Source organism: Nelumbo lutea, chromosome 3 (genome assembly GCF_056320005.1).
Source record: "Nelumbo lutea isolate HS-2025 chromosome 3, American lotus-T2T, whole genome shotgun sequence".
In the NCBI taxonomy this organism is placed as follows: Eukaryota; Viridiplantae; Streptophyta; class Magnoliopsida; order Proteales; family Nelumbonaceae; genus Nelumbo; species Nelumbo lutea.
The window spans coordinates 33,737,954-33,761,094 of NC_142686.1; the positions used below are offsets into that span (position 1 = coordinate 33,737,954).

Sequence of the window (23,141 nt, forward strand, 5' to 3'; positions counted from 1 at the left end):
ATATAAAGAATGTGGCGACCAAACACTCTTATGTTATTCTTGCCCATTCTTATCCAGAATTAACACAAATTAAAAGAATTAAAAGAATGAGGTCCAAAGAAGTGACCAAATATGGCCTTAGGTTCCAATAGAGGGGTAGCGCAGTTGGTGTGCTAGATGTGGATGAATTGTCCCATCCCACTATTATAATCTCTCTAAGAAAAGAACTGTTGATGTGATGTTGTTCTCTTCACTTAAAAAAGAGTAACAATCCTTATGGGAGTGTCAAACAGTGATTAATACCAAAAAAACAAAAAAAAGCCATGGCCTAAGGTTGTATTAAGTATCATTGTTGCCACTTTTGGCTCAAATATTTAGAGAGACAATAACATTTAGATAAATGTTTTGACACGTAACTTGTTTAATTGGTACTTTAAGTGTTGAACAAGTGTTTTGAACAGTATTATATTTGGTATTGGCATTAATTGTTACCTGAGACTTTTAAATGAAGGTTGTGCTTGATACGATTGCATTACTTCATGAAACTTTGGGGTTGATCAATAGAAACTGGTTCAAAACGTACATCACATAAAGAAGTCATTTCAACTGAAAAATAAAATAAAATGTGTGTGGATGATGGATAATTGTTGTTTAGAGTTGAAATGCTTGACATGCATTTTAGGAAAAACAACAATTTGTATTGATATCAACCCAAATGTTTCCCATTGTGTGTCATGACAACTCATATTTCACTCTATTTTCTATTGATTAGACCTACAACAATTCAAATTTATAAGCAGTTCCATCTATAACATCTATACCCGCTCGTGAATTGGTATCAATTCCGAGCTGGCACCTACCCTCAACTGTACGGTGAAACTAGGATTTCAGAGGTGGACTGAACGGTAAAAACCCCTGAAAAAAGATGTTTTGTTTTAGAGGTAGAGCTTATGGGTATTTGATGTGGTATATCCATTTTGTTCCACACTTCCATGTCGAACAGCACTTAAGAGCCAGGTCATTGGACTATTTCTTGAAACAAACAGCCCCTGATTTATGTTATTGAGGAAAGGTATTGCTATTTTAATTCAAAATAGTCTCAACCAAATAAAAAAAAAATCACATTTAAACTCAAAATGCACTTTGATGTACCAGCATTTCAAGTATAAATAATCACTGTACTAAAGATCACCTACATTATTAAGTTTGATTTGTAATTAACAAACCCACTTCATCTAGAAGAACAAGAGCTCATTACGAATGTATGTAACATCTTGAAAGCCTTTATAATGAGAATTTCATTTCAGTCAAGAAACTAGAAACAGATTTAATCAGTTAAAGGATTTGAATTAACTTTCTAACTTGGATCAGGAAACAACATGATTATTTAAGAGTTCAGAATAGGGGACCTATACCACTCCACATACATATCTATATACATACATACAATTTTGATTTTAACGTAATATTCCTTCTTTTTCTAAGTGCAAGGCCAGCCACATTTGTTCATCTATATATCAATCTGTTTGAAAGATCACAATACATGCATGGTTTGATGGGACATTATTTACCTCCTTCCTTTTGCCACATGTCATAATCCTATATTGAATTTTAACTTAGTAAACATTTAGGGTGTGTTTGGTTTGAAAGGTGTAGGGAAACCTTGGAAACGTCCTACCTTTCCCTACTTTTTTTTTCTTTATTTCAAATCAAACACAGCCTGAGAGAGAGAGAGATGTGATTCATGATTGATTGTCATTTGTGTTATGGATCACATTTCAATACAGTAAAAGAGCACTGGCAAGAAACTTCTCTTGAACCCAGAGAGAGAGAGAGAAGGTTTCACTAGAAGACAAGCCCCTCTCTCCCCTTAAGCTTTTTACCATCTCACATGTGAACAACACACTTGTGACTTGTCCACACCCATCTTCAGAATCCAAGTCACCCCAAAAAGCCTAGCTTCAAGTAGTCAAGAACAATGAACCCTACTTTCTAAGTCTGAAACATGTTCCTTATACCATCTTTCCATTAAGCACAAACATATATAGTCTTATGGGACCCAGCCACCCAGGTTTCTTTTGTGGGGTTTCCTAGATGGCCACGGATATACTTATAATAACATATGGCCAGCTATACCACAATGCCCACCACCACCTCTCTTTTTGAGCTTTCCTTTGACGACCCACTTGATCACAAACCCTTTTTGAGCTCAAACTGACAAATAAGGCCTGGTGAGTCAGGTAAAAGAAACCCTTGTTAGCATCAATTTGCCTGGATTTGATCTTATATACTATAAAACAAGTTTTCTTTTTTATTTTGTTAACCAAAATGATCTTATATACTATTTATCTATGAAATAATTTACCCTTTAAGATATAAAATATAAAAAATTTACAAGAAAAATTAAATCAGGAGACCTCCTATCAATGGTGTTTGTTTTTTAAGCCTGAAGGGTTGGTAACTTGGGTAAAAAAACCTCACTCGATTGGCTCTTTTATACCTCTTTTCTTCATGACAATCAAACTTCTTGGCTTTTCCTTTTGTCCCATGCATCTAGTTTTTCCGTCTACCTCCCTTTGCTTCATGTCTCTGACCTCAAAATAGTTAAAGTAGATAGGTACGCATTGTCAGGGAGAGAAAGAAAAGCTTGGAAGATGTCAAGACAAGCAATAAGAGGAGATTTAAAGAAAGGTCTCTAGCTATCTTACTTTTCTCATTCACTTCTTCTCAATGGCCAAGCAGCATAGCAGCTCATCATCTGCTCTTCATCTCTGCTCCATCACCACCTTGGTCTTTTTGGCTCTTTTAATCACATCATCAGGAGCATCAACTCAGAGTCTGAGCTATGACTACTACAACTCTAGTTGCCCAAAGGTGGAGGAAATCATTCACAATGTGGTCTCTCAGAAGCTTCTTGAAGCCTCCACCACTGCGGCCGGCGCTCTCCGCCTCTTCTTCCATGACTGCTTCGTCGAGGTTGAGACTTGATCAGAGAGATTCAGATCTCCTCCACATCCTCCAATCTCTCTCTCTCTCTCTCTCTCTCTCTCTCTCTCTCTTCTCTTTTTCTCAATCTACATGACTACATTCATGCATGATGATGATTCATTGATTCTCATATGTTTGTAACGTAGGGATGCGATGCATCAGTGTTGGTAGCATCAAACGAGACGCACAAGGCAGAGAGAGATGCTGAGATAAACCTGTCATTGCCCGGAGATGGCTTCGACGTGTTCTTCAGAGCAAAGAGAGCTCTGGAGTTGCAGTGTCCTGGCGTGGTCTCCTGCGCAGATGTCATGGCCATTGCTACGCGAGACCTGGTTTACTTGGTAACCAAGAAAACTTTTTTTACCTATATTATTATATCCCACTACTGCATCTGCATCTGCATGCATGAACACATATATAAGGTATATATAATTAATATTCCTGACAGCACTATGTGGTTGGCATTAATATTTAATCCCTTCTGATACCAATCGAACGGTTGAAATGTGAAGTGGGGTACCATTAATTGCAGCTTGATCATCACCCTCCATCTTAATTTGTTGTTGGTAAGGTCTCTAATGGAGGGTGGATCCAGCAGTACACCTGCACAACATCCTTTGTAATTCGGTCACAGTGTTGGATCGTTGGATGTGTTTGAACCCAAAATAAAATTAAGTAAATAACGAACCTCTCAATTCTCTTAGGCTGTGTTTGGTAAGGAATTTCACAAAATTTCTGAAGAAGTTGTCCCTAAATTTTTGTTTTTCTTTTATCTTCTTTCAATCCAAACATAGCCTTTGAGTGTGTTTTAATTGATGGAAATAAGTGAAAAAGCAGTGCTGATTCTGCAATTTGATGGATAACCAATAGAAAACGCCCCCTACACATTCTATTATTCACCAAACCAAATAACCAATAGAAAATTTGGCAGATAATCCACTATTTCCTGCGTTTTTTTAATCAAATTACAACAAAAACATGTAATTTGATTGGTTGTACGTTTTCTAGTATCATATCTTTTTGGCATCATAGTCCAACAAAAACATGTAATACAGACCCAGACCACCAATTTGGACTCTTAAACTGCTAGTCCCACCGGTTTCATTTTGGTATTAGAAATATGAGTTGACTTTAAGGTTATGTTTGGGTTGGTAAAAAATAGGAGAGATTTTTTTTTTATTTTTTTATTTTTGAAAGAGAAAAGAATGTTGAGGTTCACAAAACTCAATGAACTTTCCTTCAACTCTTCTCTCTCTCATTTCAATCAAAACCAAACACAGCCTAAAGGTTTAAACAAAACAGGCCCCTCTTTTCTTTCCACATGATTTGATGCTATTCATTCAATCAGATTACTGAAAGTTCTGAAGGAGCATCATTTAGCCTTCATTTCTTTTCTTCCAGAATTTGTCCTTCATTATTTTATTTAATCTCCTCTTCCCTTACCATCGGGAATGCAGTATTGTGACATAATGAGATTTATATATATATATATATATATATATATAAAAGCAAACTAACCAACCATAGAATTAGAAACCGTGGGCCTAGATTTTGTGCTCAGGCCCGGCCCACACATGTATGTTATTTATATTATAAATTTATACATATTATATGTTATATTTTAAATTTATATATAAATATTATATTGTGATACTTATAATGCATATTATATAATATATAATGTATAAAATAAATTTACACACATTATATGATAAATAATATAAGATATTTCATATAAAAGACTATACAAAAAAACTGTAGCCCAGGGGGCCAGGGCCTAGGCTATAGCCCTTATCAGGTCCAAAGCCCGATTATGCCTGGCCCATGATTACTCCTTGGAAGTTGTTGTGATAGTTGTCATACTGGGTCCCTCCGGATTCCGGAATGCCCAACCAATCTTTAAAAAAGTTGATGGAATTGGGCCCAAAGATTCCCCCGACACCGAAATTTGGCCTTTTGCCTGTCATTTCATCAGTTGGTTTTTGACCCAAATCGACCTTTGAAGTTATTCTGTCAGGGACTCGGGGAGGGCTTCGTCATGAAGTTGCAGTCTGGCAGATTCTAATTGTATTGGATGGAAATTAGGCTCTTTCATTCAAATCTGAATTGGGCCACTAAAATGTGCTAAGCCCAGATGATCCGGTTACCTGTTAAACGAGCTTGATGGGTTGATTTGTTTAATCTTAGTGTTGGACAGTCACAGTCGTTCCGATAAAGCCTGGCGCTGACAGAAATACCCAGATCCAACGTTTTAAAAAGCGATTCGGAAACGGAATTGTTCTGGACACTGGTTTTTAGGTCAATAGTCCAATTGTCCCGTTCGAATCGATGGCCCATTTTGATAGTAAAATTAAAAAATAAAAAATGGTAAAAAACCATTGAACGGGTCGATAGTTTAATCGCCCGGATCAATGGTTTGTTGATTTTTTCAATGATTTTTTATCAAATTTTAGGTTTTGGGTAAAATGAAACCGATTGCTTAAATGATTCTTGGGCTGAACAGTCCGACCGTCCAAGTCAACGGTGGTTCGAAAATGTTGCCCAGATCCACATCTCTATTATGTGGAAAGATGCGTAACTGCAAATCATATTGAGAGATGCGTGGCAGCAATTCACATTAAGAAATGTGTAACTGCAATTCACGGCAGGTAGAGAATGAATAAAAAAAAGTAAGAAATCTGGACTGGATCCAAGTGATCATTTTTGGGCCAAATCAGAATTTTCATTTTCATATGAAAAAAATTTCCAGTGAACCACGGGCAGTACAGCAGCAGTCAGTCCAGACACCAGACTCCAGAGTCGAACCAATTCAAAAGTCAGTAATCCTTATAATTCCATACATGATTAGGCCAAGCCACTGTAGCGTCCTTCTCTGCCACTGGACAAATTTTAGGGTCGGTGCAAACACGGAAAGTAGGCCTAGATATAGTCAATGGACCAGCCGTGACTGTTTTGCATGCCTAATTGAATGGGCCTGAAATGGGTTTGACTGCATTAGCGAGGTGTTACATATATGCTTGATTTGGACATGAAGTATAATGTTAAAGTTGTTTATTAAGGGTCCATTTGATCTGCAGTCAGAATTGGAAGTGAAATCTTTTGAAATCGGAATGGTCCATTCCCATAGTCTGTTTAATTCAGACAGGAATAGAAGTGTAAATTGAAATCAGTAGTAATGGGATTTAATTCCCAAGCAAGGGGCAGGGAATGGCCATTCCAGTAGGAATGGGAATGGAATTCCGATTCCATCCAACCAAACATTTGAAATCGGAATAGCCCATTCTGATTCTGATTCCAGACCCCTATTTCTATAAAACAAACGGAACCTAATTTTTAATACACATAAGTGCCACTAGGCGCCATTAGGCACCACATAGGATATAATAACCTTATAAGAAGGAACGTCTAAATGGTGTTCTATAATAAGGTAAAGAACAATATAAATGATTGTAATTGAATCAACCCAACCAAATAGGACTTTATTTTGATAAAATAAATGTTTGTAGTGCTTTCATCGCCACGAAACGGCTATGTAACACCACGATACCAAACGCCACCCTAAAAGCTCAGTTCTGATTTATAATTTATTTTCTTGTAAGCACTACTTTTTTCAGGCTGAAATCAAACTTTTGATGCAACTGCCTCAGGTAGGTGGGCCGAGATGGGAAGTTCAGAAGGGGAGAAGAGATGGGCTTATTTCCGAGGCCTCTAGAGTGGCTGGCAACATTCCTGAAGTGAACCAAACCGTCCCCCAACTAATCTCTCTGTTCAAGTCTAAAGGCCTGACTGTCCAGGACATGGTAGCCTTGTCTGGAGGCCACACAATAGGTTTTGCTCACTGCAAGGAGTTCATGCCCAGAATCTATGCCTACAACAAGACATTTGACATAGACCCAACCATGGATAAGAGCTATGCCGAGAGCCTGAGAAGCCCATGCCCTGAGAAGAACTTCGATCCAACAGTTGTGGCCTTCAATGATGTAACCACTCCTAACGCATTTGACAATGCTTACTACCAGAATCTTGAGAAGGGCTTAGGCTTGTTGGCAACTGATCAGAAGCTCTACGCAGACCAACAGATTCGATCTTATGTGAGCTTAATGGCGAAGGATCAACAGGTCTTTTTTGATCATTTTGTATCAGCCATGATCAAGTTGGGGAATCTTGGGGTGAAGACTGGTAATGATGGGGAGATCAGGTGCGATTGTGGGTTTTTCAACGCTTAGATTCACATGATACTAATAAATAATCCAATTCTATAGTTTCATTTCTTCCAGATTGCTTTATTCCCCCTTGTTTCTGGTTAGAATCAAATTTTATTCCTAGCAAGAAATGGCAGGGCATGGAATCATTTTGTGTTTGGTTTGAAGGAAAAGGATATATAAAACAATCTATGCTGTTGAGAGCAATTTTGGGAATGCTGTTACCATGAGAGCGGGTAAATTAGTAATTGCCTCTTATTTTATTTTAATCAGAAATGAAAGACATTGATGAATACGTGAACCGGGAATGTGTTCATCCTAAAAACGCTCTCAACAGCCTATGTTATTGACCCCCAACAGCCAAAGTTACCCCTAAGACCGTGTTAATAATGTGTAGATAACTCAGATCACAGTTTCAAGTTTCTAATCAGAATTGAGTTAAAACAGAGGAAGCAATTAAAATATAGAGGCTCACTTCAGGAATATGCTGATATTTTCAGAGCGTGGCCATTTTGCTCCTAAGCGTGTGGACAGGAGAATCGATGAAAGATGCTAGAAACACCCAAGGACTTTAACGTAAGAATTCATCACCCATATCTAATTTCATAAACATACGACTCAAACCTTTCTGACAATCATAAAAACCTCCTTTCTAGTTTAATTTTAGTAAAATCCTCCCTTTTATTTTCAAAAAAATCGACAAAAGCCTCCCTGTTAATGAATCAGACAAAAAACGTTAAACCGATATAATTTTTTTAAATACTTGTTTTACCCCTGTACGAATAATTGTGTATCCATGTTTACTAAAATACCCTTTCCCCCTCTTATTATCCTGGTTCCTGAAGAATGGGTGAGAAACGGAAGGGAGAGGGGCAATAGGAGAACGAATCAGGAAGCAAATATTTTGGTAAGTGGAATGACTCTCGTTGAAGAAGAAAATGACTTGGGCTAGTCTCTGCCTTCGGTCTCATTGGAGAACGAGCGAACTCTGCTTCAGTTCCACTGGAGAACGAACTCTGTCTTCGGTCCCATTGGAGAGGAACGACGAAGCCCCACTTTAATTCGCTAGGGATTTACCACTAGATAGAGTTAGTTCGTCTTCAATTTTAGTTTTGGACCTTAGTTTCTCAGGCAGCACAACTGGATGTGGTTAAGGTTTTAATTTATCAATGAGTTCCAAGTGGTTCTGGTAGAACAATGAATGTAATGAATTACCAGTGGTTCTGGTTCTGATAATAGAAGGAAGACAATGAACACAGACCAACATTTCTGACAATGAACCACTAGTAAATCATTTCTGACGATAATAGAAGGATTGATCTACATTGTCATTTTGGCAATGTTGATTGAAGGTTCTGACAGTGGTAAATCATTGTCATTTTGGCAATCTTGGTCTGTCTTCCTTCTATTATCGTCAGAAATGTTGATCGAAGGTTCTCATGTAGGATTGATTTACCAATGATTTACCAGAGAAGGAAGACGTTGCATACAGAGCCACTGCCCTTATTTCTGATTTACCAGTGGTTCTGGTTCTGATTTACCAATGATTTACCAGTAGTTCAGAAAGCGGGGATTACCGATTAGGTTTCTGTAATTTACGATTCCAAAATCTCATCTTCTGTTCTGATGGCCTCAAACGCAACCTCAACTCAATTAGTATACCATTTCTTTGGAATCTATGGTCGGATCACACCTGCCCCTATTTTCTTCCTCATCCAATGTTTCCAAAGAGCTGCCCCTGTTACGCATGTTTGATGGGTCCTAAGCAACCGTCCAATGTTTCCTAAGCGTCGGTCTCTATCACTCCATTATTACCCACTTACAGTGAAAAGAAGACAACGAACTATTCTGAAGACAACCACTACAAGATGAAAACGAACTATATATAGTGAAGGAGAAGAAAACGAGAAGAAAATTAACTCTCGTGAAGAAGAAAATGAACTCTTGTGAAGAAAACGAATTTTGGTGAAGAAATCGGCCAACAAGATGAAACACGACCGTCGTTCGGTGAAGAATCGTTGCCGGAATATTCTGGAAAGTGGAATATTCCCAGCACTGTCTGCTTTCAACTATTAATGTAATGGTTTAGGGTTCGACTGTTTTCTGTAGAGAGTAACGAGTTTTTCGAATAAGGGTAGAACTGGTATTTTGCAAATAACTTAGATGATTTATAAGAATAAAAAGGTAAATTACAAAACCTTCAACTGGTTCATTAACAAGGGAAGGTTTTTGTCAATTTTATTTTTTTAAATAGAAGGAAAGATTTTGATAAAGTTAAACTAGAGGGGAGGCTTTTATGATTATCATAAACTTCAAGGGAGGTTTTGTAGTTTACCCTTATTATAATTATTATTATTATTTGCCTGGTGGAATGAGAGAGGCCATTCTCTAAAATGCAAAAATGCCTTCCCTTGGTAATGAAAATTCCATCCTGCCCAACCAAAATGTTGAAACATTCATTTTTCTCAATTTGCTTATTGAAATAATGAAAACATTAAGCACATCAGATTTGGTAAGTTATTTGCCTAGGTAAATACACTTATGGGATAAATGCATTTACCCATGTTTTTTTATTTTTCATGTAAATAAGGCAATAACCATTTTAGCCATAACAAATCATTATTAAAAGGGTCATTTTTGTCCCATTTAAGTATTGGTAATTTTCCCCTAGGTGGAAAGTTATTTACCCACCTAGGAGATGGGTAAGTGCTAGGCAGGAAAATAAAATTTCCCTATTCCCCATAACAATTTGAAAAAAGAACATTGGATACTTGGTCAATGGGAACCAAAATCCCATTAACCAACTTCCCCCCCTCTCAAAATTCGAAAAAAGAACGCCCCTAAGAGTAATGACTGAATGCATCAACAAACACAATACAATATGGATATCCATGAAAAGAAGTTATAGGTGAAGGACCCCCCCCCCCTCTATGAGAGAGAGATCCAAATGCATCAAATTATGGAGTGGAGTAAGCTTGGGTTGGAAAGATTGGGCTTGATCTCGGGCTACGGCCTTAAACCCAAATTTTAGGGCTGGGCTTGGATTGATCATTAATCTAGCTAACCAACCCGACTTGCATCCCTAAGAAGAAGTTCGACTTACTTGATGAAACTAGCATGTGGATCTTGGAGAGAACTCTAACTGATGAGGGCAGATTTGGCCCTCCAGTGAAATTGTGACACGTGGCACCTCGTGACAACTAGGAAAACACCCAACCAACAAACTTACGAAGTTGGTGACCCACCCGGGCACCAGTCGGGCCGGCCTGGCACGACCTGTGAGTGCCCTGACGCGCACCCGCGCGACTTGTGCGCGGCACACCCGACCTGCGCGGCCTGCGCGAACTACACACGGCCTGCGCGAGCTGCGTGCGGCGTGCGGCCTGCGCGACCTGGCCGACCTGGACCAACCTAGCGCATTATCCGGCCAAGCCGCCCATAAGGCGCCCACCGACAAACCTGGCTAGACACTGACCCGCCGACTGACGCAGGCGCCCCTCTGACAACCCGGCCCAGACCTGGCCGCTTGACACAAGCGCCAGCCTGATGACCTCGAGGAGTTCACCACCGTACACTGGTTCTGACAGGATGCGACGAGTCTTACCGTTTGGAGGCTTTTCACCCACCTAATCCGCGAGGACTCTAGTATATAAAGATCTTACCCCCCAAAGGGGAGGGGGATGAAAAAAGGGAAATAACCCCTACTCTCTAGCTCTCTCATATTATCTTCAAAGCTCTCTACAATAAGAGTGCTAACTTAAGCGTCGGAGAGCCCCCACCAGGAAAATACCCTTGGGACCTTCGATTCAGTTCTCGCAGGTCCTTCAGCTCCCGCCGCCTACAAAGAGGAGGAAAAGATGGAGTTATCGCAGGTCTCTCAACTCCTGCCACCTACAAAGAGGAGGAAAAGATGAAGTTCTCGCAGGTCCCTCAGCTCCCGCAGCCTACAAAGGAAAGAAGACCACCTCATGCTGAGGGCAGTCGGATTGCGCCGCACCAGGGAGCTCCAACATTCTCTAAGTCATCGGCCGCCTAGTAGGCAGTCCACCACCAGGAAGTTCGCCACCGAGCAGCTCGCCACCAAGCAGTTCGCCAACAGGCAGCTCGCCACCAGGCAGTTCTCCACCGAGCAGCTCGCCACCGGGCAGTTCACCACCAGGCAGTTCACCACCGAGCAGCTCGCCACTGGGTAGTTCGCCACGAGGCAGTTCACCACTAGGCAGCTCGCCACCAGGCAGTTCTCCACCGAGCAGCTCACCACCGGGCAGTTCACCACCAGGCAGTTCACCACCGAGCAGCTCGCCACCGGGCAGTTCGCCACCAGGCAGTTCACCACTAGGCAGCTCGCCACCAGGCAGATCGCCATCAGGCAGTTCGCCACCAGACAGTTCGCCACCAGGCAGTTCTCCACCGAGCAATTCGCCAGTAGGCAGTTCACTACCAAGTAGCTCATCACTAAGGCATGCCACCACCGGGTCAAATAACGAGGTACTTAACCAAAAAATTTTACATCACAAAACATTGGTACGTGGCCGAAAACGGTTACATCACTAACAATACAAGAGATTGGATTTGGAGAGAAGTATAACAAGTCTACTTGTAGCTCACCCAAATCCATCCATTTAAGATGTGGGTGGGACACGGGTTGACCGATCTATCTTTCTTCTTCCGAATTTCTATTTCTTCTATATATATATATATATATATATATATATATATATATATATATATATATTTTTTTTTTTTCTTTTCCATGGATTGTCATTTCTCTCTTTCTCTTCCACTTTTCTTTATTAATTTCTCTCTTTTATCTTTTTCTCTCTCATGGATTCTCTCTCCTCCCTTTCCCTCCTTTTTATATCCTCTCCTGGCTTTAAGTCTATATTGTGTTGTACCTTCCTCTCTTTTTGTAAACAAACAGGAAAAAGAGAAAAAAAAGAGAATCATATTGAAATTTTACAAAGAAAAAGGAAATTTTAAGAGTTTGACCGGAACTAGCTAATTGCTTACTAATTTTATTTTAAACACTTGGTTTAAGAGTTTAAAATGTCTTGTTATTTAGTTTTAAATAAAATCTTATATTTTAATATTAGTTTAATTAATTTCTATTTATTGGATGATTTTCATGGGCATGCCTCCTTTATAAGTTGTAGAATCTCTTGACTTGAAAAAGGAATTAAATACTTTGGCATTGCTTTCTTTTGGCTAAAGTAACAAAGCAAGTAAGCAACACATTATTTTCTTTTCTTTTAATTGACCAAAATGCCCTTACTATACCTTAGGGATGGTTCCTAAACTTATCCGATTCAGTTAATTGACGATGCCATTTCAAGGTGAAATTGGCTTGGATGCCGTACAATATTGTGATTATTAAAAGTGCACCTTTAAATTCATCATGCATTCTTTAAATGATGTAATTTATTTAACAGATTGACGTTCATAAGGGTAATGGATCCAACTGGAGTGAATAGGATCATTCATTTATCGTTGGCCCGGGTATATAACCCAGACGGTTGGACCGTTTGGCCTGGGAACCGTCCACTATCGGTTCCGTTTCACTCTTAATCCGGTCCATGGTCAAATACTTCTGACTTGGTCAGTGACCCATTGAGTAGAACTATTGACTCGTTTGATTCAGATTATTATTTTTTGGCCGGTTTTATTTTTAAATTAAAATTAATCATTCATTCAAATCAAACGGTCGAATTACTGACTCAAAAATCAGTAGCCGGTTCCGGTTCCTGGTCTAAAATAAGGAAAACTTACGTATTCAAATGGGCGATGATTGGAAAGTGCATATATGGCCACCCAGCTTTACGAGTGATAAAAGATTTCATTGACTGGTCTTTCTTTATACATGGTGAGATTTGGGTGTTGTGATTTTGGACTCAAAACATGTTTTAATCCATTTCTCTGTAGATGAAGACTCACTTTCTCAAAGGGTGGCTACGTGAAGCTTTCAAGGTCAAATCGTTTTTATTCAAGTTATTTAATTGGGAGCAATTGGTGGCTCTCGCCTGAATCAATTTTCCTATATATTCTACCTAGGGTGTGTCAACTGGACTCGATTTGGCCCAATCCGGTTCAGTCGAATGAATATTTTGGATCATTTTGGACCAGTCCAGAGACTGTCCAATTTGTTCAATTTTATGTTAATTTAAATTAGTTCCAATTCAAACCCGGTCCATTGACACTTATGTTCTTATCTTCTATCAATGGATTAGATGTTGGTTTAAATCAATACAAATTCATTATGAATGGATTAAGTCCAATCCAATATGTCATATTGGTTCATCCAATCCATCCAAATTCAATGTCTTATTGGTCCATCCAGTCCGTCCGAATTGATTTTGAACGGAATCGAACCCAAAACCGATCTATTAATATTTGATACCCCAAATTCTACCAATTACTTTTGTAGAAGGCTTATTGCGCCCAATTGCTCATGCAATAGGCTTAATCCTCTCTATAATAAGTGCTTCTTGTGTTTGCATGAATTTGGATAGAGATGGCAATTTTCCCTATTCCCGATGGGACCTGACTTCCCTGACTCGATGGGGTTGGGAATGGGGATTGTTTTGGCAGGGTGGGGATGGGGACGGGGACGGGGGTTAATAGAAATCATCGGTCGGGGTCAGGGTTGGGATGGAGATTGGGGTCCCCACCCCACCTCGACCCTAATTATATATATCAAATGTTATTTATATTAAATATACTATTATATTATTTATATTATATATATATATATTCAAAATATATTTAAAATATTATTTACATTTTAAAATTTTTGTTTATTTAAAAAAATACTGTTAACTGAATACATTTTTGGGATTTGGGTCCTCATGGGGAATCCATCCTTGTCAGGGATCGGGGATGGAGGCCAAATTTTATCCCTAACGGAGATCAGGGACGGGGAGTATGATCCCTGCCCCGCTGCCTTTCCTAGAGTTAGATAAGCACCCTACTTGGGTGTGGATAGGTGTCAGTCATAAAGGTTTTAGAAAGAAGTGACCTATTGCATGAATTGCTACAAAGTAGGTCATGAGGCTGGCTCCTATAAACCCAATAAGACGAACAAGCATTCAAGTAGATCTCAAAGTATCAACCAGTTGATAAGAAAGGCCTCCTGCTAGTTGTAGTGGAGATTTGGGATCTAATCCCACCTGCATTTGGGTTCGGGGATGGGCTACCCCCCATTGTGTAGTCCTTCAAAAAATAAAAAAAAAAAAAGAAAAAAAATCAAGCAGATCAATCAACGACCACTCATAGAATCGATAATGAATCAGGCAATAGTGAGGTAGAGGATAAGTGTGTTTCATGGTTTCATTGTTGTTTAAAGGAAGAGAAGGGGAGGCAAATGTAATAAAGAACAAGAAGTATACTAGCGTGAGGTGCTCGTGCGGAGATGAATACCAAATAATTAGGAGAGTACAAAATAAAGAAAAAGAATAATAAAAACTATACTGCACTCCACCTCCGAAATCTAAATTCTTTTGCAGCTTTACAACAATTCAAAATTTCAAATGCCACCACCTATAACATCAATACCTGCCAGTGTATTAGTATCAATTCCAAACCAATACCTACTCCAACTGTATGGTGGAACTAAGATTTATTGAGATGGACTGAACAATAAAAACCCCAAAAGAATGACATAACTGATTTAAAAATTAATTAAATTTATTCTATTACAAAGATCATGTTAATGCATAACTCTTTTAGCATGATCTTATAAAAGTTGCAATCATTATTCACGATATAATTAAGTTGGCAATATCCTATTCATAATTAATTATCTTTTTTATTAGAACATACTTTGGCAATGCTTATTACTCATCTTATGCATCGGTGTGGAATGTAACAATTTGCTTCAAGGCAACCAAGCAGATAAATACCTCAATAGCAAAAATTGCATTCATTTGAATTGCAGCAGTATGAAGGTTGGCACTTGATTGGTCATCGTTGTATAAGCTGGCAAGCTGCAAATAAATAGTTAAATACATTGCTTGTTTCACTTCTAGCGTTATATTTCCATGGTCGGACCTAAAGCTATATATTCAAAAATAAAAATTAGATATCTGCTGCATTCTTGATGTTAATTGGTTCATTGCAAATAAAAATTAGCTTTTAGGGTGCCTTCTAAGTTTTGTGGGGAATAGGGTTGTCAACAGGAGGTTGAGTCCGGGCTGGAGCCAGCTAGAATTGGAACTGACCCGAATGAAATATTAAGGATTCGGAACCGAATCAAACTTGATAGGATCTGAACCAAATTGGTTACTTTTCGAGACAATTATGTCTAATCCGATGGGCTAGATTATAATAAATAAATATATATATATATATATTATATTATATAATTTATTAAATATTTTATACATTATAGCTCGGTTCGAGTCTACTGGGTCCATTGGGTTGGACCTGACTCATTGACAGCCCTTGTTGGGAAGGAATCCTGACTCGTATGTGGAGCCAGGATCTACTACGATAAAAAAAAAAAAAGTGTTCACGAGGCATACGACTAGGGGTGTCAATGGATTGGTTTTGGATTAGATTCTATCTAGTCCAAAATCAATTTGGATGGATTGGACGGATCCACAAGGTATTTTGGATTGAATCTTGTCCGTCCGTAATAAAGTTATATTGGATTGGATTGGATTAAGCTAATATCTAGTCCATTGATATAAGATAAAAACATAGGTGTCAATGGACCAAATTTGGGTTGAAACCAATCTAAATCAAAACAAATTAAATGGTCCAGACATTTAATTGGACCGGTCTAAAATACTTATTGATTTGAATTGGACCTGGTCCATTTAAAATAGACTCACATTGGACTGGATCGGATTGCACCAAATCCAGTTCAATTGACACCCCTACATACGGCTATACATTAAAAATATTCTCTATAAATGTATGTTAAATTTATGAGGACATGATCCCATACTTTCACGGTGTGCATATAATATATATAATTTTTTGCAAAGGTCCTGAATGAGTGAGGTGGGAATAGCTGAAGTTTAGTTTAGTTGCAGAAAAATGACTAACTTGACTCTTAGCCTATTTAAATGAAGACCATTAGGACAAAGGTGAAATGGGTTAGCACAAGTGACATGTGGACTTTGTAAGCAGTATTCCTCAAAATGGCTTGTATCTCTTCATTGTTAATAGTGTCAATAGAAGCATTGTGAATTTGTGATGACAATTTTCATTTTCCAGTGGTCCGTATGACATCAACAAATGGTGGGGGATTATTCTTTTTTATAAACTTGGAGGTGAGGAATTTTTCTATTTTGGTTCTTCAAAAGTCAAAACTGTTTTTGAACTTTTTTGCTTTTCAAAGATCGTTTTGATGTACTGGAGGCCACCTTAGTTGATCATTTATCATTTTTACAATTTACTATTCCTAGTTCGAATGTACCCTAAACCACTGCTACTTTTTGGGGATCAATTCTGAACTGATTATTAATCGGTTCTATAGAACCGATTATTAATTTGAATAATTAGATCAGTCCCGATCAGACCTGATTATAATTCACATTTATAATAATCCATGACCATAATAATTTGGAACTTCATTTTTATAATGTAATCTTAATAAAAAATGATAGTAAATAGTAAGTTGTTATATGTTGATAAAATAAGTGTTTTTAACCGAAATTATCTTATATCTTTCATGAATGTTACCCTTTTAGATACACAATATAAATAACATTATAATATAATTAGGAGACCTTTTATCTATTTTTAATTATGAATTGTTTTTTATCTTAATCGATTTAAAATGGCAAGAACGGGTTCCAATTCTTGAGGTTGTGTCTTATTTTTCAACTGTTGGATTACTTTTAATTTAACGTTGGGTGTGCTTCCTCTTTAGGTTAAAGAGGGTTTTGCATATAAAACCTTTTTTTTTGGTATGTAGAGTCATGTTTTTGAGAGTGTGAGAGGTAGAGATAATGTGTAAAAATGGAGTTTTCTCTTATTTTTCTTATTCGTATTGAGAAGAAAAGGAGAACGAGTATACAAGGGTTAAGGGTTGGTTTGGGTTGCAAGTCACAATGTACCCGTACTGGTAAACAACGGTTTTCATCTCTAAATCATTTGTGTTCTTAATGGTGCTTATTTTTGTGTCTTTAGTTGGATTTCGTTATTATGTTGCTATTGTATCATTCTTTATTGTTATTTTTTATATACTTTATGGTTTTGTTCTGTGAGTGATTTGTTGTGATGGCCCAACACCAACCCAATTAGGGATGGCAATTTTCCCCATCCCTGATGAGGACCTGACTTACCCCACCCGATGGGGTCGGGGATGGGGATTGTGGTCCCTTTCCCGAACCCGATTTACTATTATATTATTTATATTATATATATATATATATATTTAAAATATTATTTATAATTTTAATTAATTTATTTATTTTAAGTAAATTTACTTTATTTAAAAAATAATTTTATTTGAAATCATTTTGGGGATTCAGGTCCCCATAGGGAACCCATCCCTATGGGGTCGGAGATGGGGAACAAATTTTATCCTCATCAGAATGGGATTAATTTTAGAATTAGGATCGGGGACAGGGGATTTGATCCCTGCCCTAAACCCTCCCCGTTCCCATTCCTAAACCCAATTATCAATTAGGGCACAGGCCACAGAACCATTGACAGCTCTAGTCCTACCACCACTAACCCCACTAACTGGGTCCTGGGTGTTGCATCCTTCTCTTAATATGGGCTCACAAAGCTGGTTAGTTTTCTCCCACTTTTTGTTTACCAAAACAAATCCTCAACCAAGAAAACTCATGGAATCAAGATTTATGTAGAATGTTGGTACTTGGTATATCCAGATCAACACAAGGAAAATGGAGGCTTCTCTTTGTTTGGTTGGTCTTCTCTAAATTTTGCCTTGATAACAGATCTTTTCTGCTCTTTATAAGCTTTGGTTTGCCTAAAAAAGGCCATGATTCTTTTTTTAAGTCTCAATAAACCTCTACTTTTGCTGCAAAGTTGAAGAGACTACTCTATTCCTGTATAGTAACAGTCTTCCAAGCAGAATGTTTAAATGTTGGGGTTGATGCCAATAAGCTGGAAAGTGACAAGAACCTTGGCTGGACCAATGGTGACAACCAGAGAGGACCAGCTGCCTCAGAGCCTCTCCCATTAGTCATCAGTTGAAGCTTTGATTGTGAATTGCGGAATTGATCACAAGCCCATATTCCTTGATTTGTTGCAGCTTGGCAGTTTCCAGAGGAATTAATGAGCTTCTGCTCTGTCCAGGACAAATTGGACCCACCCATTGTCCATAATAGTAGATGTAGTGGTGTTTGATGGTTGGAAGATTCTGGGCTTAGCTTGCAAGTAAAGTCTCCATGCGTCTTATGCAAGAGTCGAGCTGGGATAGTAGCTCAGCTTCACTCCTGATCCTATCCACTTTTATTTTATTTTGTCTACTTTTAATCTGATTCCTGACTTTGAATCACTCGGTTTTCCAATAGAAATTCCACGTATACGACGGTTTTTAGGCAGAATGGTCCGATCATCTTGGTCAACGCTATTATCACCAAGGCGTGCACCTAAGCTTTCATTTAACCAATGTCCAGACCTGAAACATAAACCTTAGTCCAGGTCTATAGGGCCTGGGTCAGATTTTGGGCCAATGTCTTTCATATAAAATATTATATATCTATAATATTTTATATTAAATGATATAACATTCATATAAATTTATTTTATACATTATGTAATATTATATAATATATTATATATATTATAAATTATATGTCATATTATAATATTTATATATAAATATATAATCTAATATAAAATAACATGTATATATTTATACATTATATACAAAACGTATAAATTTAAATATATACAAACCGGGCCAAACTTAAAATATTAAACCCAAAACTCTAAAATTTGTGGATCCCATCCCGAACTGGGCCTGAACACAAAATCCAGACCCAAGCCCGAAATTTTCGAACCGGGCCAAGCTGAAATGATCATCCCTTACTCGCATCCCTCCAAATATGGAGCCGCTAAAAGCATAAGATATAAGTCAACTGATCAACTGATGTCTGACAATCATAAAAAAAACTGATGTGGGAGGCCTAGAAGTTCCGAGTCGGGATGAAATGATCACCCGCTATTCCATGTACTACTAAAAAAAACCTGCAGCTACCCCTACAGCAACCCCCATTTTGTTATTGTTGGACCAAAAATGTTGGTCATTTATTTTTCCGAAAGCACCCATTTTACCCTTATAGAGTTATATCCATCACCTCAGATGCAATTTACTAAAATACCCCTAAAAGAAATTTTTACTTTTAATAAAACGAATCCCCCATTGCAGATAAAAAATGTTAGATCTACTGAAGTCTTCATAAATCAAAGATAGAGGGAAGGTAACTTCATATTTTTGTGAAACCTTAGGAGAGATAATTATGATTGTAAATTTAGAGGGAGGTTTTTATATTTTAACCTTGCTTAATATGCGTCACAGTTCAGTTGACATTCACTTGACCTTTTGGTTTATGAAAGTATTGACCCGAATCAATCAATTAAACGATTAACTCGTCATCCAGCCGAGCGTGAGCGGTTTGATTCTTCAATTATTTTATAATATATAATAAATACAAATTCAAATATGTATACTTCACTAATCTATTTTTTCTGTTCAGACTTCAGGCTCATGTACATGAATTAAACTCGTTCATGAACAAGTTTTACTTTTGATGGCCATAATACCTTGATTTTTTTTCATTATTTTAGCGAAAATAACAAAAAAAAATAAAACACAATCATTGAGTTGGGACAGCAAATTTGAATTCAATTGACACCCAAATGTAGGGTATATTAAGTTATTATTACTTTATCACCACATACGACAATGAATTTCATAATATATTACTGGAAATTAAAACTATGTCAACTAAATAAATTAACACTAATAATCTATTTGCACCGAAAATATCGGATTTAATCACGTTAGATTCAAATCCGATATCCTCCTTTTCGATCCGTGTCGATGTGGGTGCACTGATATTGAATTCAATGGGCCTGGACTTGAGCTCACAACATAAAAAACTGTCCCAACATGGTATCTGTGTCCGCACATCCCATGATCTTACCATGAAACCGGCGAGAACGATTTTGCAGAAGTGTATTAGAAACATATCCGTAATTGTACATTTTTTTAATGGAAAGATATTCCCAACGCACGTATGCAAAGGACTATGAGGACGGTCCTGCCAGTACCAATTCCGATTTCCAAACGGGGATTCATCATAAGACTGGGACCCAACATATAATAGCCCTATGCACACCCACATTCCACAGTCCCCAAATTTGGATTTTGGAACCCTATCTGTGTAGCCCAAGAACAAATAATACAGATTTTTTCACCATAAGCATCCATATTTTCAATATCACACACAATGAAAGCAAAGGATTGATAGATTGAGTTCAGACATCAGAGAAAGAAAATGAGAACACTCAGAACGAACATCCAATAAAACTATAGAGGGTCGCATTCATTAACTTACATCATCATCAGCAGACGGACAGCTCAAATACACCAGACCAGACATCACAATTAGAGAGACAAGGCCTTCTCAAAAACTGTAACTGCATCATCCACACCAATACAGCATCAGCTGCTGCTTTCGTGCCCTTTTTGCAGTAATATGAAGGTCTTCAATTCAAAAGCTCCAACCATCATCCACCTATCAATCCAAAATGAAAATTCTTCCATAGAATAGAATCCACTTGAAAAAGTAAAATTTTCGGGCAATATCTACCATCCTACCTAAAAAAGGGTCCTGCATTTGAAAACAGAAACAAAAAAAATTGAATCACTCTAAGTTAATGTCAGAAAGTGATACAGAGCACAGAAAGAAAATTCATGGAAATTTACCTGCAGATGTGGGATTATGTTCTCTATGAGAGAAAGAGAGAGGAGAGAAGAGAGAAGAAGAACAAAAGGGTAAAAAAAATAGCATATGAGACCCTTTTTTGTAAGTTCAAAAATTCTCTCTCTTCCATTCAATAGATTCTTCGATGGACCGTCTCAGACTCCAAATAACGCCTGTATGACTCCTGCCTCTGCAGTCTGAACGTCTCAATGAACGCTTCAACTCGCCGATTCAAATCGTCATGACTCATTAATACCTCCCTCCTCAGTCCCCCACTCCTCCGCGAAGAATCCGACCCAGACGAAGCGGATGACGCTGACGACGCAGTGTCATTGAACGTCTCTGACTTCCTTAGCTGCCGTCCACCAGTCGTCGTCACCATTGATTCCGACTCTGCTCCGACCACCACTCGAGGTGGTGTGTCCCACGTGTCACTCTTCCTCAACTGTCGTGCAGCCGGATTCCGTCTGTCTGCGATCGATTTCCACGTTGCATCCAACGTGTCGTTCTCCTCCCGTTTTGCCTCGCTCCCTATACTTCTCACCTTCTTCTCCACCGTCGCCTTCGCAACGCGCCCTGGATGTCCCACAGACTTTGACACCGTCGCAGTGTTTCTGGCGGTTTTCAGGTAGGTTCCCGTTCTTTTTACAATGGCGGAAGAGGCCGAGGAGTTCAGCCCCGATTTCCCGTCAGAATCGGTCACACAGGACACATCCGACCAACCCCCCGGTGATGACTCACCGGATTTTTCAACAAAAACCATTATTTTCTCGTCTGGCTCCACTTGCATTTCTTCCATTTCGTTAATCTCCAACCAAACTCCTTGCGAAGCCTTCCGCCTCTGCTTCTCCGGTCTACACTCAGCTTCTTCACTTCCGCTCTTGTCCAAGAGCTTCTGTTGGAAGTTAGACAAAGCTGCAATGACTATGATTATAAAATTGAAAACGACAAAGAGATAAGGACGAGCCAGCCATCTCTGGAACGAGATCCATAGACGAGGGAGCGAAGAGATGAAGAGATTGACGGAGTAGGGGATCGCACGCTTCAACAAAAGAGCGGTCGAAACAATCCCAAAAAGCAGGAAGCCCAGTTTCACGGTCCAGATCGCCGTATGGAACCTGTTTTTGGCCGACGAGTACTGAAATGAGTAGGCCATTGCTTCACAAACCGAAGTCCGTAAAAGAGTATTTCTGGAGTGAAACCCTAGATATTGATCAGATTCTAACACGAATAGAATTAGAAAAGAACTAGTTCTATTTCCAAGCCATTGCTTCCTTGATCCCGAACAGCATCTAAAACAGCTATTACTGAAGCAAAAACCCTAACATTTAAAAACCAGAAAATAAATAGAGATGAACAAAAACTACAGCTAGAGAGAGATTGTACGCAGAGAACGCTAGAAGGAAACCTGAGCCTTAAAAGGTTTCATGAGTGCAAGTTCTGAAGCTTCACAAATCAACGAAAGCAGGATAGGATTTAAAGGAGATAGACCGAAAAGAAGGAAAGAGACAGAGACGAAGGGGGTGGGGAAGAACTCTTGATCTTCTACTTGGCTATCTTTTTTTATCTGAAAATGTTACAGCTCACTCGGAAGCGGACATTAGAGATCGCTTTCAGAGACAGCGAAGCCGTGAGACCGGAACCCAGAGAGTTCAGATTCTCTGTCGTGGAGAAAAGGCGAGTTGCAGAGACGCCATTGTCGGAGATTTGAAGCTTTGTTGGTTGCAGAGCCGGCAAAAACAAAGACGGTTCGAAATCGGGGCGCCTTATGTAGGGGACACGCTTAAACCTCTTGCAGCTTTGGACGGGCATCAAGGATCCCTTACCGTCCGATGCATAGGAACAGCTCGACAGATAAGGGACATTGGATTTATTGCAATTTTAGGTGTTTACAAAAGGGTGCGTCCGCTGCCCAGTTTTATCAAAATTTGGATGTGCCGTTATCAGCCCCCTCTACAAAATTGTAAACATAACCCTACAGTGCAATAATACATTTAATGACTACTTCACCCTTGAATTTCAAATTTAGTACAGTTAAGTCCATGTACGGTTAGGGGGCCGA

General features: G+C 38.6%; 2 protein-coding genes across 2 annotated transcripts; one reads left to right on the forward strand and one right to left on the reverse strand.

The window, feature by feature from the left end:
- The first annotated feature begins 2,421 nt into the window (after window positions 1–2,421).
- On the forward strand, window positions 2,422–7,243 carry LOC148864136 (peroxidase 41-like). Its single transcript, XM_088975614.1, has 3 exons — window positions 2,422–2,955; window positions 3,114–3,308; window positions 6,615–7,243. The coding sequence occupies exons 1-3, from the start codon at window positions 2,710–2,712 to the stop codon at window positions 7,191–7,193; spliced, it is 1,020 nt and encodes a 339-aa protein (XP_088831740.1). The 5' UTR covers window positions 2,422–2,709; the 3' UTR covers window positions 7,194–7,243.
- Window positions 7,244–20,496: 13,253 nt separating this feature from the next.
- On the reverse strand, window positions 20,497–22,823 carry LOC148864137 (uncharacterized). The gene is made up of 2 exons (XM_088981734.1): window positions 21,082–22,823; window positions 20,497–20,986 (listed from the first exon to the last, which is right to left on the reverse strand). The coding sequence occupies exon 1, from the start codon at window positions 22,233–22,235 to the stop codon at window positions 21,210–21,212; it is 1,026 nt and encodes a 341-aa protein (XP_088837860.1). The 5' UTR covers window positions 22,236–22,823; the 3' UTR covers window positions 20,497–20,986; window positions 21,082–21,209.
- Window positions 22,824–23,141: the final 318 nt, after the last annotated feature.